We start from the raw sequence: 19,759 nt of genomic DNA, 5'->3' as shown, positions 1-19,759 counted from the left end.
GGGGGCTCCGTACAGACAACCTGACACTGGGGCCCAGACAGCCAATGCTTCAGTTATGAATGAGCGCAGTGATGTTTGGTATTGATTACTCATCGTGTTCATTCAGGAAAGGAAGGGGCTGGTACATATGATATTACTGGAACCGATCCCCTTTATGGCTCTCTCTGCAGCAGTTGAAAGCCAACAGGAGGGAGAGGAGGAGAAGCCAGTTTTCAGCTGCTGCAGAGAGAGCCATACAGGGGATTGGTTCCAGTAATTGCCCCCCTGCCATACAAATCACCCTGCCTGCCCATACCTGACACGGGGGCCCCCATACAGACAACCTGAAATGGGGGCCCCATACAGAGACAACATGACACGGGGCCCCTGACAGCCAATGCTTCAGTTATAAATGAGCACAGTGATGATCGTTATCGATCACTCATGTTCATTCAGGAAAGGAAGGGGCTGGTACATATGATATTACTGGAACCGATCCCCTGTATGGCTCTCTCTGCAGCAGCTGAAAGACAACAGGACGGAGGGGAGGAGAAGGCGGCTTTCAGCTGCTGCTGAAAGAGCCATACAAGGGGATAGGTTCTAGTAATTGCCTCCCTGCCATACTAATCACCCTGCCTGCCTATATCTGAGTTACCCTGGCGCATGGGCCCCGCTGCTGGCCCCCGGCCCTGTACAGGACTGGTGGTACCTCCTTATCTACAGCCCTGATCGGATCGCTATGAGTGACCAAGATACCACGTAATTGCTGTGCGATGACATGTTACATAGTAAACAGTCATGAATAGAATCTATTCATGACATCATTGTTTACATCCATGACATCCATTCATGACATCATTGTTTACTACTGTGTGTGGTCTGTGATTTGTCACCAGTGATCACATGATACCTGGGCTAAACGGCACCCAGTACCATATGATAGCTGTGGGCCAATCACAGCATCACAATAGTAAAACAATGAGTCGCGAATGAGAGCAGTTCATATGATTGCTGTTAACAGTGATCATCCCTGTAACCAGCAATCACAGTGTAAGAAAATGTTTAAAAAAAAAAAAAAAAAAGAAATAATTTTTTTTTTTTTTTTACAAACTGTTGCCAGTCAGCATCAACCCCATCCCCCGAGTAGTACAGTTTCACTATGATGTAAAAAGATTAAGTCCAAAATTATTATTTTTTACCAACTGTCAGCAGTCAGTATTCCTGAACCCCCCCCCCCCCCCCCCCCTTCATAGATTAGTACAGTGTCCCGATACTGAACTACTCTGATGACAGTATGTAAAAAAATAAAAATAAAATAAATAGCAAAACAAAATAGAAAAATTGAAAAAAATTGACATTTTAATTATTATTTTTTTATTACAAACTGTTGCCAGCCAGTATCCCTAATCAGCAGCACACCAATCACATGATGACGCTGTACTGCACGGATGACAGTATATATATATATATATATATATATATATATATATATATATATATATATATATAAAAATTGTAAAAAAAAAAAAAAACATTTTATTTAATTTCTTCATTTTCCAAAATATTGAGAGAAAAAATTACAACCTCAAAAAACTTAAACTTAAAAAACTTTCTCTTAGAAAATACCTTATTATATATTTATATAGCAAAAAAAAAAAAAAAAAAAATCAGCGTTCATTAAATTCCACCAAAAGAAAGCTCTATTTTTGTGAGAAAATATATATATAAATTTAATTTGGCTACAGTGTTGCATGACCGCGCAATTACCAGATAAAGTAAGGCCAGTGCTTCGTAGCAAATAATAGTGTCTGGTAATGAAGGGGTGAAACCTTACGGAGGTTGAGTGGTTAAGTCTGAAAAAAAAATTCAAACTGATGGACGTAACGCATCACACTAAAAGAGCCGGGATTTATTTATAGATTATGTTAATTATTTTGTTTCACATCACATTTCTTCATTGAACAAACAACTTAATATGAGATCACAGAGAACTTGTGTTTCTTCCGGCAGGTTCCGGGTGAAGTCTCCACCCCCCAGCAGTGGCCTGAGAGTCACCTACACCCCCGGGCCGGTAAGTGTCCCACATGTCCTTCTACAGGGCTAAGACTGGTATAAGTGTTCATCTGATACTGCGCCCCCCTCCCCCCCCATGGTACAGATCAGATACATACAGGAATTCGTTTTCTTTCTATAACTTTCTGATTTCTATTAGCTTTTCTCCTACAATATAAGGGAGCTTCTGAAATGACCTAAAGGCCATTATGAGGGGTTCCCACCATCCCTGTGCTGAGTTCCCGGGTCTGTACACCCGCTGTGCCCATTATGAGGGGTTCCCACCATCCCTGTGCTGAGTTCCCGGGTCTGTACACCCGCTGTGCCCATTATGAGGGGTTCCCACCATCCCTGTGCTGAGTTCCCGGGTCTGTACACCCGCTGTGCCCATTATGAGGGGTTCCCACCATCCCTGTGCTGAGTTCCCGGGTCTGTACACCCGCTGTGCCCATTATGAGGGGTTCCCACCATCCCTGTGCTGAGTTCCCGGGTCTGTACACCCGCTGTGCCCATTATGAGGGGTTCCCACCATCCCTGTGCTGAGTTCCCGGGTCTGTACACCCGCTGTGCCCATTATGAGGGGTTCCCACCATCCCTGTGCTGAGTTCCCGGGTCTGTACACCCGCTGTGCCCATTATGAGGGGTTCCCACCATCCCTGTGCTGAGTTCCCGGGTCTGTACACCCGCTGTGCCCATTATGAGGGGTTCCCACCATCCCTGTGCTGAGTTCCCGGGTCTGTACACCCGCTGTGCCCATTATGAGGGGTTCCCACCATCCCTGTGCTGAGTTCCCGGGTCTGTACACCCGCTGTGCCCATTATGAGGGGTTCCCACCATCCCTGTGCTGAGTTCCCGGGTCTGTACACCCGCTGTGCCCATTATGAGGGGTTCCCACCATCCCTGTGCTGAGTTCCCGGGTCTGTACACCCGCTGTGCCCATTATGAGGGGTTCCCACCATCCCTGTGCTGAGTTCCCGGGTCTGTACACCCGCTGTGCCCATTATGAGGGGTTCCCACCATCCCTGTGCTGAGTTCCCGGGTCTGTACACCCGCTGTGCCCATTATGAGGGGTTCCCACCATCCCTGTGCTGAGTTCCCGGGTCTGTACACCCGCTGTGCCCATTATGAGGGGTTCCCACCATCCCTGTGCTGAGTTCCCGGGTCTGTACACCCGCTGTGCCCATTATGAGGGGTTCCCACCATCCCTGTGCTGAGTTCCCGGGTCTGTACACCCGCTGTGCCCATTATGAGGGGTTCCCACCATCCCTGTGCTGAGTTCCCGGGTCTGTACACCCGCTGTGCCCATTATGAGGGGTTCCCACCATCCCTGTGCTGAGTTCCCGGGTCTGTACACCCGCTGTGCCCATTATGAGGGGTTCCCACCATCCCTGTGCTGAGTTCCCGGGTCTGTACACCCGCTGTGCCCATTATGAGGGGTTCCCACCATCCCTGTGCTGAGTTCCCGGGTCTGTACACCTGCTGTGCCCATTATGAGGGGTTCCCACCATCCCTGTGCTGAGTTCCTGGATCTGCACACCCGCTGTGCCCATTATGAGGGGTTCCCACCATCCCTGCGCTGAGTTTCCGGGTCTGTACACCCGCTGTGCCCATTATGAGGGGTTCCCACCATCCCTGCGCTGAGTTTCCGGGTCTGTACACCCGCTGTGCCCATTATGAGGGGTTCCCACCATCCCTGTGCTGAGTTCCCGGGTCTGTACACCTGCTGTGCCCATTATGAGGGGTTCCCACCATCCCTGTGCTGAGTTCCCGGGTCTGTACACCTGCTGTGCCCATTATGAGGGGTTCCCACCATCCCTGTGCTGAGTTCCTGGATCTGCACACCCGCTATGCCCATTATGAGGGGTTCCCACCATCCCTGTGCTGAGTTCCCGTGTCTGTACACCTGCTGTGCCCATTATGAGGGGTTCCCACCATCCCTGTACTGAGTTTCTGGGTCTGTACACCTACTGTGCCCATTATGAGGGGTTCCCTCCATCCCTGTGCTGAGTTCCCAGGTCTGTACACCCGCTGTGCCCATTATGAGGGGTTCCCACCATCCCTGTACTGAGTTTCTGGGTCTGTACACCTGCTGTGCCCATTATGAGGGGTTCCAACCATCCCTGTGCTGAGTTCCCAGGTCTGTACACCCGCTGTGCCCATTATGAGGGGTTCCCACCATCCCTGTACTGAGTTTCTGGGTCTGTACACCCGCTGTGCCCATTATGAGGGGTTCCAACCATCCCTGCGCTGAGTTTCCGGGTCTGTACATCTGCTGTGCCCATTATGAAGGGTTCCCACCATCCCTGTGCTGAGTTCCCGGGTCTGTACACCTGCTGTGCCCATTATGAGGGGTTCCCACCATCCCTGTGCTGAGTTCCCGGGTCTGTACACCTGCTGTGCCCATTATGAGGGGTTCCCACCATCCCTGTGCTGAGTTCCTGGATCTGCACACCCGCTATGCCCATTATGAGGGGTTCCCACCATCCCTGTGCTGAGTTCCCGTGTCTGTACACCTGCTGTGCCCATTATGAGGGGTTCCCACCATCCCTGTACTGAGTTTCTGGGTCTGTACACCTGCTGTGCCCATTATGAGGGGTTCCCTCCATCCCTGTGCTGAGTTCCCAGGTCTGTACACCCGCTGTGCCCATTATGAGGGGTTCCCACCATCCCTGTACTGAGTTTCTGGGTCTGTACACCTGCTGTGCCCATTATGAGGGGTTCCAACCATCCCTGTGCTGAGTTCCCAGGTCTGTACACCCGCTGTGCCCATTATGAGGGGTTCCCACCATCCCTGTACTGAGTTTCTGGGTCTGTACACCCGCTGCCCATTATGAGGGGTTCCAACCATCCCTGCGCTGAGTTTCCGGGTCTGTACACCTGCTGTGCCCATTATGAGGGGTTCCCACCATCCCTGTGCTGAGTTCCCGGGTCTGCACACCCGCTATGCCCATTATAAGGGGTTCCCACCATCCCTGCGCTGAGTTTCCGGGTCTGTACACCCGCTGTGCCCATTATGAGGGGTTCCCACCATCCCTGTGCTGAGTTCCCGGGTCTGTACACCCGCTGTGCCCATTATGAGGGGTTCCAACCATCCCTGCGCTGAGTTTCCAGGTCTGTACACCCGCTGTGCCCATTATGAGGGGTTCCCACCATCCCTGTGCTGAGTTCCTGGGTCCGTACATCTGCTGTGCCCATTATGAAGGGTTCCCACCATCCCTGTGCTGAGTTCCCGGGTCTGCACACCCGCTATGCCTATTATAAGGGGTTCCCACAACCCCTTTCCTGAGTTCCCGGGTCTGTACACCTGCTGTGCCCATTATGAGGGGTTCCCACCATCCCTGTGCTGAGTTTCTGGGTCTGTACACCCGCTGTGCCCATTATCAGGGGTTCCCTCCATCCCTGTTCTGAGTTACCGGGTCTGTACACCTTATGAGGGGCTTCCACTAGGGATGAGCTTCAGTTTCAGACCTAAATGGACGAACCAAATGAGGTGTTTGCCCACCCGCCAACTCTAGATGTGACAGTTTCCCACTCAGACTGGTTGTTAGGCAGCTTATGGCCGTCAGCTTCCTAGCAACCAGTGACGTATCCTCACCCTGGCTAGGCTCCCAGGATCACACCTTTGCTCTCTATATTAATAAAATAATAAATACAATAAACTAATACATTGCTACATTGTATTTACTGAATGACACTCTCGGACTTGGTGGATGTAAGCAATGTGTCGAAGGACGGATCTCTTCCCTTCTCGGTATGACTTCCATTTTTCTGGTCACTGAATCTTCACACAGATTTCTCCATCTCATGTCACGTGTGCAGGTGGCGGCGGGAATGCAGACGAGGTTGGAAGTAGAATTGTTTGCTATGGCCATCGGATTGGAAGGTCCGGAGGGGGCCGCAGAATGTTCACATTGCATCGAGATCCAGAGTGAGGTGGAGACCCTCTTCCTACCGGTCACTGCAAATATCCTTTACTGGAGAGCAGAGTTACCTTGAAGCATCATCTGTTGTCCCGCGACCCCGCAGTGCCCCCACCCATCCCGCGACCCCGCAGTGCCCCCACCCATCCCGCGACCCCGCAGTGCCCCCACCCATCCCGCAACCCCGCAGTGCCCCCATCCATCCCCACAGTGTCCCCACCCGTCACACGACCCCGCAGTGTCCCCACCCGTCACACGACCCCGCAGTGTCCCCACCCGTCACACGACCCCGCAGTGCCCCCCCCCGTCACACGACCCCGCAGTGCCCCCCCCCGTCACACGACCCCACAGTGCCCCCCCCCCGTCACACGACCCCGCAGTGCCCCCCCCCCCCGTCACACGACCCCGCAGTGCCCCCCCCCGTCACACGACCCCGCAGTGCCCCCCCCCCCCGTCACACGACCCCGCAGTGCCCCCCCCCCGTCACACGACCCCGCAGTGCCCCCCCCCCGTCAAACGACTCCGCAGTGTCCCCACACCTCATACGACCCCGCAGTGTCCCCACCCGTCATACAACCCTGCAGTGCCCCCCCCCCGTCAAACGACCCCGCAGTGCCCCCCCCCCCGTCACACGACCCCGCAGTGCCCCCCCCCCCGTCACACGACCCCGCAGTGCCCCCCCCCCCCGTCACACGACCCCGCAGTGCCCCCCCCCCCCGTCAAACGACTCCGCAGTGTCCCCACACCTCATACGACCCCGCAGTGTCCCCACCCGTCATACAACCCTGCAGTGCCCCCCCCCCCCCGTCAAACGACTCCGCAGTGTCCCCACACCTCATAGACCCCGCAGTGTCCCCACACCTCATAGACCCCGCAGTGTCCCCACACCTCATACGACCCCGCAGTGCCCCCCCGTCAAACGACTCCGCAGTGTCCCCACACATCATACGACCCCGCAGTGCCCCCACCCGTCATACGACCCCACAATGCCCCCACACCTCATACGACCCCGCAGTGTCCCCACACCTCATACGACCCCGCAGTGGCCCCACCCGTCATACGACCCCGCAGTGGCCCCACCCGTCATACGACCCCGCAGTGGCCCCACCCGTCATACGACCCCGCAGTGGCCCCACCCGTCATACGACCCCGCAGTGCCCCCACCCGTCATACGACCCCGCAGTGCCCCCACCCGTCATAGGACCCTGCAGCGTCACCATCCGTCCCCACCCATCATACGACCCTGCAGCGTCACCATCCGTCCCCACCCGTCATTTGACCCCGCAGTGTCACCATCCGTCCCCACCCGTCATTTGACCCCACAATGTCACCATCCGTCCCCACCCATCATACGTCCCCACAGTGCCCCCACCCGTCATACGACCCTGCAGTGTCACCATCTGTCCCCACCCATCATATGACCCCACAGTTTCACCATCCGTCCCCACCCATCATACCTCCCTGCAGTGCCCCCACCCGTCATATGACCCCACAGTCATGTAACCAATTAGTAACATAACAAATCTATCTGAAATTACACAAATTTTCCCGTTCTGTGCGTCTAGTCCAGGAGCTGGAGCCAAGCACAGCGACCGCACTGATATCACCAACACTGACTATCCTGTATATACACAGTGCCGTTTTATAATTGTTCTATCCTTAACCCCACCCCCACCAGTCCTCACAGAGGGCGTGTATGAGAGGCGCATGGAGGGTGCAGCAAACGGAGATTTGGGGCCGGGAGTGAAGCTGATCAGTAGCAGCCTCCAGTCCAGACTGGAACTTCTCAGACCAAGAAAAATGTCAGAAACCGGTATGTAACCAAAGGGTGGGGGGGGGGGCATTAAATCTAGGTGTCGCTCAGGTACCAGCCAGAGAATGGGGCACAGGATGGAGAAGAGAATAACTCGCTCTACTGTAAAGTTATATATTAATTTATTATAGATACCATTTACTAGCTTCAGTTACACTGCCAACTCAAACCTCAATTCTCCCTTACCAACACCATGGCAATAAATGGCAGGGTATAGCCGGGATCATTGTTGGTGTCATGTGAAGGAATTGTGCGCCATCATTGGTGGGAGGAATAGTGCCCCATTGTTGGTGTCATGAGAAGGAATAGTGCCCCATTGTTGGTGTCATGAGAAGGAATAGTGCCCCATTATTGGTTTCAGTGGCAGGAATTATGCCCCTTCGTTGGTGTCACTGGAATAGTGCCCCATCACTGGCGTCAGTGGGAGGAACGGTGCCCCATCACTGGCGTCAGTGGGAGGAACGGTGCCCCATCACTGGCGTCAGTGGGAGGAACGGTGCCCCTTCGTTGGTGTCACTGGAATAGTGCCCCATAATTGGGGTCAGGGGGAGGAACAGTGCCCCATCACTGGCGTCAGTGGGAGGAACAGTGCCCCATCACTGGCGTCAGTGGGAGGAACAGTGCCCCATCACTGGCGTCAGTGGGAGGAATAGTGCCCCTTTGTTGTCACTGGAAGGAATATTGCCACAGTTTGGAGACTGACCTAGCACATGAACATCTGGTGAAACCTACAGCTTGGTACTCAAGCTAAACAAGTTCAGCAGCTACCCTGCCATGGCCTAGACTCTGGAGAGCAGCAGGAATCTACAAATGTGTGTAATAAACCCCCCGATTCAAAGTAATTGTGATTTCATGTTTGTAGCCATTTCATATGCTGGAAAATGTATAATAAGTAAAGAAAATAGAGTAAAAAGGGAGTTACGTTTGTTTTTTGCCCCATTGGCGATAATTCCCTTCACTTCCTGTCCCATGGACACAACAGGAAATCAGAAGAGTGAACAAGAAATCTTTAGACAGTTGTCACCAGATCAGCTGTCCCCATTGGAAGAATTCTCTATTCCTGTTCTAGTGACCAACCAAAATTTTGTCTCGGTGACAGTGATCACCGAGACAAAGAGGGGGGTAAATCATCCCAGCAGGTACAGCGATATAAAACCAGAAAAAGGCACAGACAGGCCTCACCCACTTTCGCCAGAACCTGGTGCAACATTACGCCCCTCAGACTTGGCACCACAGGTCAGCTGAGCTCAGCCTGGCATAATCCCCATCCTGGAAGTTCCTTTACTGCTGCCAGAACCATACCAACCAAGAAGGCAGCAAGTTACCTCCAGTACTGGCCTTCCCCTGGCACTGATAAAGGTAGTGGGCCCAGACCTCCTCCTGTCCATGAATTGGAACGGACTGGGGAGCAAAGATAGAGGAGAACCCCACCAGCAAGAAGGGGCTCCCATCATACATCTCCTCTGGATGGAGGAAACAATTGGCAGAGGGACTTCCTTACCTTTAGAGGGTTTTTGGTGAAGCGTTTGCTGTTGGAGATGCCTATCCCTCAGTCATGTGCTGTCCTGGGAGAGGATTCGGAAAAATGCATTTTGGATTTAGAAGCGAGATGACGATTCTAACCTTGTCATTTTGTTCTCTTCCAGGTCGATCTTCAGGACTCTGATTCGCATTTATTACCACCATAGAAATTCTAAAATCTATTTTGCTACCTTGTAATATTTAAATAAAGTTTGAGAATTCATGTTTCTGTCCAATCGATCACTTCAATGTGGGCTGAGATAGGACCAGCCAGGAATGTCACATAAAGATGATCTACTGGGGTCTACTCACCTTTTCCGGGGGGGGGGGGGGGGAGGTTGGTGCTGGGGTGTGCTGCACTCGCCAGATTTCAGTCCCCCCCCCCCCCCCCCCAATCGATGCTGTGCTGGCCTTCCTGGACCTTTCCCTCCTCTTCCCCCTTACACACCACTATGATCTGTGCAGTGTGTAGCAGAGTTGCCATTCCAACCAGGGAGCTTCACAGGTCAGAACTGCAAAACAGTGACCAGCTACACATTGAGCAGATCATAGCTGTGTGTAAGGGAATCTGATGTCAGCTACAGTGTATGCAGAGATCTTAGTACCTGTGCCCAGGCTGTATCCCCGTGCAGGGATGAGAACGAGAGCAGTGGTGACCAGTCCTCTACCGTGCTGACCAATCCTCGGCTCTGCTGACCCCCATCCTCAGCCTTACCGATTCCTGTACACTCCCCTGCTTACTGCCCACCCTCCTGACAACATCTACACCAGGGATATGCAATTAGCGGACCTCCAGCTGTTGCAAAACTACAATTCCCATGAGGCATAGCAAGACTGACAGCCACAAGCATGACACCCAGAGGCCGAGGCATGATGGGACTTGTAGTTTTGCAACAGCTGGAGGTCCGCTAATTGCATATCCCTGCTCTACACTGTCCCTCTGTACATGGCCCTAGTGACCTCCGATCCTCTGCCACTGACATTTTTTATTGCACCCTCACCTCAGACAGGCTAAATCTGGCCCTAATCTCCTCCAGTCCAAAAAACAAAACAGATACTTACATTGGAGCTCCGATGTTGGATACAGACATTCTATCCAACATCTACACATTGTGAATGTGTCCATTGTCAGAGATATGTACATTATATCCAACATCCTAGATCTGTACATCATGTTGGAGATCCTTACATTGTATCCAACGACAAAGCCACAGAAATTATACCCATCTATAGAGATTTGTACATTATACCCATCGTCCGATATCCTTACATTGTATCCGGCGTCTGAACTCCAGATGTTCTATCCAACATCAGAGATCCTTACACTGTATCTGTCAAGAGCTACAGCCTTTATACCCATCTTCAGAGATTCATACATTGTGTCAGAGATCCCCACATGGCATCCCACCGTCAGAGATCCCCACATGGCATCCCACCGTCAGAGATCCCCACATGGCATCCCACCGTCAGAGATCCCCACATGGCATCCCACCGTCAGAGATCCCCACATGGCATCCCACCGCCAGAGATCCCCTCATGGCATCCCACCGCCAGAGATCCCCTCATGGCATCCCACCGCCAGAGATCCCCACATGGCATCCCACCGCCAGAGATCCCCACATGGCATCCCACCGCCAGAGATCCCCACATGGCATCCCACCGCCAGAGATCCCCACATGGCATCCCACCGCCAGAGATCCCCACATGGCATCCCACCGCCAGAGATCCCCACATGGCATGCCACCGTCAGAGATCCCCACATGGCATGCCACCGTCAGAGATCCCCACATGGCATCCCACCGCCAGAGATCCCCTCATGGCATCCCACCGCCAGAGATCCCCTCATGGCATCCCACCGCCAGAGATCCCCACATGGCATCCCACCGCCAGAGATCCCCACATGGCATCCCACCGCCAGAGATCCCCACATGGCATCCCACCGCCAGAGATCCCCACATGGCATGCCACCGTCAGAGATCCCCACATGGCATGCCACCGTCAGAGATCCCCACATGGCATGCCACCGCCAGAGATCCCCACATGGCATGCCACCGCCAGAGATCCCCACATGGCATGCCACCGCCAGAGATCCCCACATTCCATCCCACCATCAGAGATCCCTACATTCCATCTGACCTCAGAGATCCCTACATTCCATCCCACCGTCAGAGATCCCTACATTCCATCCCACCGTCAGAGATCCCTACATTGCAGAGATCCGTACATTGCTTCTGACCTCAGAGATCCCTACCTTGACTTTGGATACAATGTACAGATTTCTCACACAAAATATGGATCTCTGGAATCAAATGCAATGTATGGATCTTTAACCCTGGATGCAGCATTCAGATGTTTCATAGTTACATGGTTAGTAAGGTTGAATAAAGACACCAGTCCATCCAGTTCAACCTGAGTGAGGTGTCTACAATTGTCCCTATCCCTGTAAATTGCACATTCACATCGGTCCCTACCCTCAAGGAGCCAACAATCCAAGGTCCCTGTTCATATACTAGGGCCAATTCTGGACAGAAGCCAGTTAACCTACCTGCATGTCTTTGGAGTGTGGGAGGAAACCGGAGTACCCGGAGGAAACCCACGCAGGCACTGGGAGAACATGCAAACTCCAGGCAGGTAGTGTCACGATTGGGATGTGAACCAGCAACCCTTCTTACTGCTAGGTGAGAGTGCCAACCACTACACCACTGTGCCGCCCAATGTCTGATACAAAGATTCCGTGTCAGAGATCTGTACATTGTATCCAACATCAGCCAATCAGATACCCACTTGCCCTTGAGTCTGAATCTGATTGGTGGTTGAGCTGAAAGAGCTCCACCTCTTTTGTATTGAGACACACAATTACACGTATATTCAGAAAACCCCTAAAAAAAAAACATTCCGATGTAACACACGACCTATGGGTGACGACCCACATTCATAGGTATTTGTTTTTATCTGAAATTGGGGAAGGACAAAAATTGTTCCTGCACAGGGGCCCTTTAGGTGATTGCCCACCACTCCAAGGGGCCCATTCACATTTCAGGTTCCTTATGGTGTATTGGCTGAGGTCCACACAACAGTGGGAGAGCTCCCAACACCCACCCATCCCAGTCAAAACAAGTCCGAGGTGGCCCTTCTGGAGGGTCTGCACAAATGGTATGTCCACCCCTGGGCTTATGGTGTGGCCGAGCGAAATACTATCCTTGTCCCCTTTCACTAAAATGATTGTATTAGATTCTCTTCTCCATCCAGGAACATTATCACTATCCACAATGATAAAATATTTTTATTAAAATATGTTTTCCAAAAGTGAGGTCTGTACATAGCAAGGCAGGTCCTCCTGAACCTCCTCCCCACACAATGTGTGTGAATGGTATGGTCCAAGTATCTCAGGGTAGAACAGCTCTAACCAAATCACAAGTCTCTATTTCAGAAAGCTCCCACTGAATATGGAGGCTGTGATTGGATGACACCTTAGGGCGGGGGTTATCACGCTACAGTCAGCATCAGCTTCTCCTTTTTCTTCCGCTTCCTCCTCTTCTCCTCAAACTTCTCGGTGGCGTCTGCAAAGAAGAGGACTTCCTCCTTGGCTTCGATCTCTCGCTTTAAGAAGTGCAGGGCGGCCATATTTACCCCCATGACGTCCTAGAGAAATAACAGGCAACAAAGTCAGTATAGAGATGATTTTTTGTTTTTTTTCCTCTCTAGCCTCCCATAAAACGCATATGTGCGGCGGCAAAGAGGGCGGACTTTAACACCCAATCATATGCGTCCATGGGCAGCCATGGTTTCTGTGCTGAGAGCATGCTCACTGTGAGCTTCCCAGTACAGTGCCCAACTGTCATGGACCGCTCTTTGTCTTTAGTCACAATCAGGAGCCGGTGGGAAAAGCCCCTGATCAAGTGACAGCCAATCACAGTGATCAGGAAATTTATCCCGGGGCGAAGCAGGTTTGTATACATCTTTATTATTGTCAGAAATAAAAAACTAAAATATACAACATGGCATATTATGTAGATTTTGATCCCCCCAGAAACCGGAGCTCCTACTTTTCCTAAATCAGATTGGAGGTTTCAATCAGACAAATGGAGCTGCAAAGCAAGCAGCATCTACTGGTGATACCAAAACTAAAAATGAGAAGTCCTTAGCTACACATCACTACAAAGACCTGTGTGCGACCTCCATCCAGGGCCACCGCCCCACCCACGGGGCCCAATCAGGATCAATCCCTGTGGGTGGGGTGAAACGCACTGGAAAGGGGCGGCCCTGGGTGGAGCCCGGGGCTGAGGCTGTTTTTCACACACAGGTCTTTGTAGGGATGTGCAGCGAAGAACTTTTCATTTTTAGTATTGGTTATCCACGGAGCTGGGATGAGCTCCGTTCTCGCCAGCACTCTCAGGGGCTTATCAAAAGAGAACCCGATGGAAGCCTCGAGCAACACCTGCAGTTCAATATTGGTTTACAGCATCCACTGTGAGGTTTTAGGTAACCCATAGTGCTCAAGGACATTGGTCTCCAAACTGTGGCCCAAGGGCTGGATGTGGCCCTTTGCTTGCCTTTGTCCGACCCTAAAGTATTATTCCTCCCACGGATAGGGCACTAATCCTCTCACTGACATCAATGATGGGGCGCTATTCCTCCCACTGACACCAACGATGGGGCGCTATTCCTCCCACTGACACCAACGATGGGGCGCTATTCCTCCCACTGACACCAACGATGGGGCGCTATTCCTCCCACTGACACCAACGATGGGGCGCTATTCCTCCCACTGACACCAACGATGGGGCGCTATTCCTCCCACTGACACCAACGATGGGGCACTATTCCTCCCACTGACACAAACGATGGGGCGCTATTCCTCCCACTGACACCAACGATGGGGCGCTATTCCTCCCACTGACACCAACGATGGGGCACTATTCCTCCCACTGACACCAAAGAGGAGGTATTGTTTACACCTCCCCCCCCCCCCACTTGTTTGGAGGGTTTGGACCCCGATCTAGGATATATTTATAGATGAAAAAGGCCAGAATATAAAGATGCTGAATGGAGTCAGACAGCAGCATATTTCAGCACTGAGTGTTTCTTACCCGAACCTCCGACACCCGGGAGATGGTGCAGTTCTTCAGGTCTTCCATGACTCCCAGCAGCATCTGGTTGCTGGTGATTTGGCCAAAATGAATCCTGAATACAAGAGGAAGAAGCGGGGTGGAAAAATCCAACAATTATTATATAAAACATTACATTGTCTCCTCCGACATCAAAGAGAAAACAGAACTCTGCACAGTGTTATAAATCCTCTCCATCCTTCCACAGTTGTAGCGGCTCCTCCCCCCTGGACTTAACGGCTTCCTCTGATTTCACTGCACACTGTGAGCTTCTCACCATGTGCATCAGAAGCTGCAGCAAGTCAGATAGAGCCCCGCCCCATTTCCCGGCTGGAGGACATCCAGCCCTTTCCCCTCCAGCCTGACAGTACCCGCCCCCTTTCATTCATTGGATCTCTGGTTCACAGGATTGTGGAGGCTCAGCGCCACATAGGGAGGTCTACATGCAAATTAAGTCTACCTAGGAGTGCCCCTCTCCTCCAGACTGACACCCACCCATCAAGGCATTTTGATATTTGCATAACTCCTCCCAAAAGCCCACCCACTGCTCCTGACACCCTCCCATCAAGGCATTTTGATATTTGCATAACTCCACCCAAGAGCCCACCCACTGCTCCCGACACCCTACCATCAAGGCATTTTAAAATTTGCATAACCCCTCCCACTGTTTGCATCAGGACTGAGTTGACTCCTTTACCTGAGCAGGAAGAAGAGGCAGCGGCAGATAAGCTCCACCTCCAGACTGCGGAGGATGTAATCCCTGAAGAGGGTCAGCAGGTCGGGGACGTAGGAGAAGGGCAGAACAAGCAGCGACTCCTCCAACTCACTGCAACAAAGACAACAATTCCAGGAAAATGAGTCCATATCCATCCCCAGACTCAGACTGTCCTCCCCACCCCCATCCCCAGACTGTCCTCCCCACCCCCATCCCCAGACTGTCCTCCCCACCCCGTCCTCCCCATTCCCATCCCCACCCCCACAATGTCCTCCCCATTCCCACACTGTCCTCCCCATTCCCATCCCGTCCTCCCCACCCCCATTCCCTTCTCCAGCTTCCTGTCTTTAGTCTGGAGCATGGCTAAGCTGTGGTGGGCGGGGCGGAATGCGTCAGTGGAGTAGCGATGGCTGAGGCGGTCATATACACTCTGCACGTCCCCATTCCTGAGCCCCAGTTTTGGAGCGGCACTACAAGATCTGACAGGCTGGGTTGGGGAAAAAGGGGTGGGGGCAGGAGGGGTGGCTGTGGTATCATGTGAGGTTTGGGGGGCACCACAAGGAGATTTGGGGTGAGGGGATTTGTGTTGGGAGGGAGAATTAGAATGGTTCCAGGAGGGGAAATTTGGGGAGGTGTGCTAGGAGTGGTGATTTGGGGGGGGGGGGGGGGGATTTGTGTTAAGAGTGGAGCTGAGAGAACTTTTTTTCTCAGAGGGGGGAGAAAATTTGTGCTCGGAAAGGGAAATTTGAGGAGTAGAAGATTTGGGAATTTTTTTTTGGGGGGGGGGCAGGGGATTTGTGCTAGGATGGGGAGCAGAATTTATGCTCGGAGGGGGAGGGGGGTTTTGGAGTGGGAATTTGTGCTGGGAGAGGAATTTGGAGTGGGGGGGAATGGGAATTTTTGCTAGGAGGAGGGATTTGGAGTGGGGAGGAGGAATTTGTGCTCGGATGGTAAGTTTGAGGGGTAAAAGATGTGTGCTAGGAGGGGGGAGGATTTGTGGGAATGTATGTGGAATGAGAGGATTTGAGCCAAGCATGCAGATTAGCAGTCATTTGGGGGGGGGGGGGGGGGTGGGGGGTTCGCTGACACATAATGCTTATACATCTTGGGTGGGGGGGGAGAATTTGGCATGTTTGGGTTCTAGAAGCTGACCTTGTCCAGGCACGGCTGGCAGGTTACATATAATTTCTATCTGCAAACCCCAACCCCCCCCCCCCCCCCCCGCACAGCAGAAATCACACCAGAGGTTCTGCACCATCCGGCAATCTCTCTATGGTAGCGCTCAGGCGGGGGGGGGCGGGCGGAGGAGGATGTAATGACGGCCATCCAATGAGCAGCTACAAGACGTGGGAAGTTGTAAAGCTGCAGTGTGTATAGCGGTGTCACCCTCCTGTCTATATAGTGTGGCAGGTGTGCTTGGATGACAAGCATTACCGATCCATTGGCGGAGGAAACGGTTATAGATGTGTATTCAGCTTCTTCCTGGAGATTTTCTTTAATGATATGATGAGAATTCAGTGCAGGAAACCCAACAGGATAGCAAACCTTCATCAGATCTCAGCTTGTGGGAGGAGCCTGTGACAGCACTGAGCCAATCATCAAGCCCCAGTGATGTCACATGGTGAAACCTCCAGCCCAGTATAATCTAAAAATTGAGTGGCTCATTGTATAACCGGGGGGGGCCCACTTACCCCCCTGATCAATTGGGGGGGGGGGGGGGTACAGGCAGTACTCTGGGACCAAGGTGTTGCCAGCTCTTGCAGGCAGTGAAGTGGCAGCGGATTGGTGGAGGGATGAAAACGTGTGATTGGCTAGGACAGGAGGAATGGCTTGCTTGGTTTCCAGATGCCCGAGGAGAGGAGATCAGTGAGCGGGGCTGGAGATCGGTGTGTATGTAGAGAATGGTGGTGAAGGGGATGGGGACATCTGTGAGGTAGGCTACATGAGGCCCTATGATTTATAATGGGGGGGGGCCCTAAAGTTTCTAATTGGGGGGCCCTATGATTTCTAATGGGGAGGGCCCTATGATTTCTAATGGGGAGGGCCCTCTATGATTTCTAATTGGGGGGCCCCTCTATGATTTCTAATTGGGGGGCCCCTCTATGATTTCTAATTGGGGGGCCCCTCTATGATTTCTAATTGGGGGGCCCCTCTATGATTTCTAATTGGGGGGGCCCCTCTATGATTTCTAATTGGGGGGCCCCTCTATGATTTGGGGGCCCCTCTATGATTTCTAATGGGGGGGCCCCCCTATGATTTCTAATGGGGGGCCCCCCTATGATTTCTAATGGGGGGCCCCCCTATGATTTCTAATGGGGGGGGGGCCCTACGATTTCCAATGTCCCAATTACCCCCCCCCCCCACCCCACACACACACACATACAGACACATAACTCAGGAGGGGACACCTACCTTGATCTCACTTTCTTTATGACGTCCAGAACATATTCCGAGGACTGCGGAGGAGACGGGAAGGTTAGTAATAGAAATGTCCGGAGTACAGCTTGGTGGAACCTTTGATATAAAAACCATCATCATTTACCCTTTATGGGGGGTGGGGTGGGGGGGGGTATAATAATAACCTGCCCGGGGTGGGAGATCGATCCCGTCTGTCCAGTTTTTATTCTGGTGAGAATTTTGTATAATATTCCCAACTCCGGAGAGATACAACGAAGTTCTTACAGAATGGGGCAACAGCGCCATCTAGTGCTCATTATAGAGGCGACGCTTGAATTCATGTTTAAATCGGCTACAGCAACAATTCTGTAATATGCAGCTACCGGGGGTTACGGGGGGGGGGGGGGGGGCTTTTCCGATCTGCTACCCGGGTTGTGATGCCACAGTGCACCAATACAGGACAGTCCTCCAAGTGACCCGCCAGCTGATAGGTTGATCAGAAAAATGGAAAGGTTTATTGCCCCCTCCCTGTACATGACGTAAGTCCCTCCCACACTTACCGAGATGTTCCCGTACGCCTGCAGGATGGGTGAATCTTCCGGGGGTAGCTGCGAGGAAAGAACACAAGGAGACAATTATTAGTCAGTATTTACACCTCCAATGTACCATGTGACTCATTAACCCCTTCCCGACCAGCCGCCGTGGATCCCCTGGGCGAACCGTCATAGCTGTGCACCGGCTCGCCTTTTGACCACTAGGGGCTCATGCGCGCGCCCACAGCGCGACTACGGAGCCGATGTGTTTCGTAGATGTGCGAACGCTCCACGCAGAGACAGAACGGAGATCTGTCAATGTAAACAGACAGATCTCTGTGCTGTCATGGGTGAGGAGAGCGATCTGTTGTTCCTACTAAGGAGGAACAAAGATCAGTCTCCTCCCCCAGGCAGCCGCCCTCCCCCCAGTTAGAACACACACTAGGTATACACAGTTAACCCCTTGATCGCCCCCCCCTAGTGTCAACTGCTTCCTTGCCAGTGATATTTATACAGTAAATCAAGAGCATTTTTATAGCACTGATCGCTGTATAAATGCCAATGGTCCCAAAAAATGTGTCAAAAGTGCCCGATCTGTCCGACACAATCCCGAAAAAAATAAAATAAAAAATCGCAGCTCGCCGCCATTACTACAGTAGTAAAAAAAAATAAACAAAATAAAAATGCCATAAATCTATCCCATAGTTTGTAGACGATATAACTTTTGCACAAACCAATCAATATACGCTTATTGTGTTTTTTTTTTTCCAACAAAAATATGTAGAAGAATACGTATCGGCCTAAATGGTTAGTTTTTGATTTTTTTGGATATTATAGCAAAAAATAAAAAATAAATAGTTCCCCCCCCCCCCCCCCCCCCCAACATTGTCGCTCTTTTGTTGTTTATAGCACAAACAAAAATGTAAAAAAAATAAACCACGGAGATGATCAAATAACACCAAAAGAAAGCTCGATTTGGACGTCAATTTTGTTTGGGTGCAAAGTCGCACGACCGCGCAATTGTCTGTTAAAGTAACGCAGTGCCGAACCGCAAAAAATGGCTTGGTAAATTAAGGGGGGTGGGGGGGGGGGGGGTCAAATCTTCCGGTCCTTAAAGGGAAGTAAACCCGGACCTTCCGGTCCTTAAAGAGAAAGTAAACCCGGACTCAGGCTTTAATTCTTGACCATGACTGCACTGCTGCTCGTGTAAAAAGCTGGACGGGAGGAAAGTTGAGAGGTTGGTATTTCTTGTTACATCAGTGGAAGAATTATTATTATCCGATTAGTTGTTGCATTTTATAGAACAGAACTCGGGTGGTCGGTTCTAAATCACCTCTTTGGCAGCGGCTCTGCACAGCGCCTCGTGCTCCCTCACTTTGGAGGTCTCCTCCCGGTGCAGCTCCACGGCCTCCATGATCCGCTCCGTCTAAAAAAGAGATAAAAGGACAGTGAGATCCGTGTCATCACATTACAGCCAATGTCTGATCAGCATGAATTACGGGAGGGAACGGCAATGTTCAATTATAGGAGGAGGGGAGAAAATAGAAATAAAAATAAGACACCCTGTTGAAGCCCAATCTAAACATTCTGTTCCTGGATGAAGAAAGGAAGGTTTAAAGCCTTCGTCAGGGGTTTTTTTTTTTTTTTTTTTTTCCCTAATGCTGTCAGGATAGGCCTATTACCCCCGGCCTATTATAATAATACTGCTCAGAGGGAGGACC

The 19,759-nt window shown here is 51.8% G+C and overlaps 1 protein-coding gene across 1 annotated transcript in view; it reads left to right on the top strand.

Annotated features, from left to right (window-relative positions):
• Positions 1-9,508, top strand: part of SPAG17 (sperm associated antigen 17) — a 290,551-nt gene extending 281,043 nt beyond the window's left edge. The window contains exons 44-47 of the mRNA XM_077479578.1: positions 1,990-2,050; positions 5,851-5,995; positions 7,627-7,764; positions 9,411-9,508. Of these exons, the coding sequence (XP_077335704.1) occupies positions 1,990-2,050; positions 5,851-5,995; positions 7,627-7,764; positions 9,411-9,430 (364 nt within the window). The 3' untranslated portion in view covers positions 9,431-9,508. The remainder of the gene's footprint in view (positions 1-1,989; positions 2,051-5,850; positions 5,996-7,626; positions 7,765-9,410) is intronic.
• The last annotated feature ends 10,251 nt before the right edge of the window (positions 9,509-19,759 follow it).

Source organism: Lithobates pipiens, unplaced genomic scaffold (genome assembly GCF_037356315.1).
Source record: "Lithobates pipiens isolate NorthernLeopardFrog02 unplaced genomic scaffold, aLitPip1_a1.2 Scaffold_16, whole genome shotgun sequence".
NCBI lineage: Eukaryota > Metazoa > Chordata > Amphibia > Anura > Ranidae > Lithobates > Lithobates pipiens.
The sequence above is the reverse complement of the archived record's forward strand: the minus strand, read 5'-3'. Positions and strand labels throughout refer to the sequence as shown.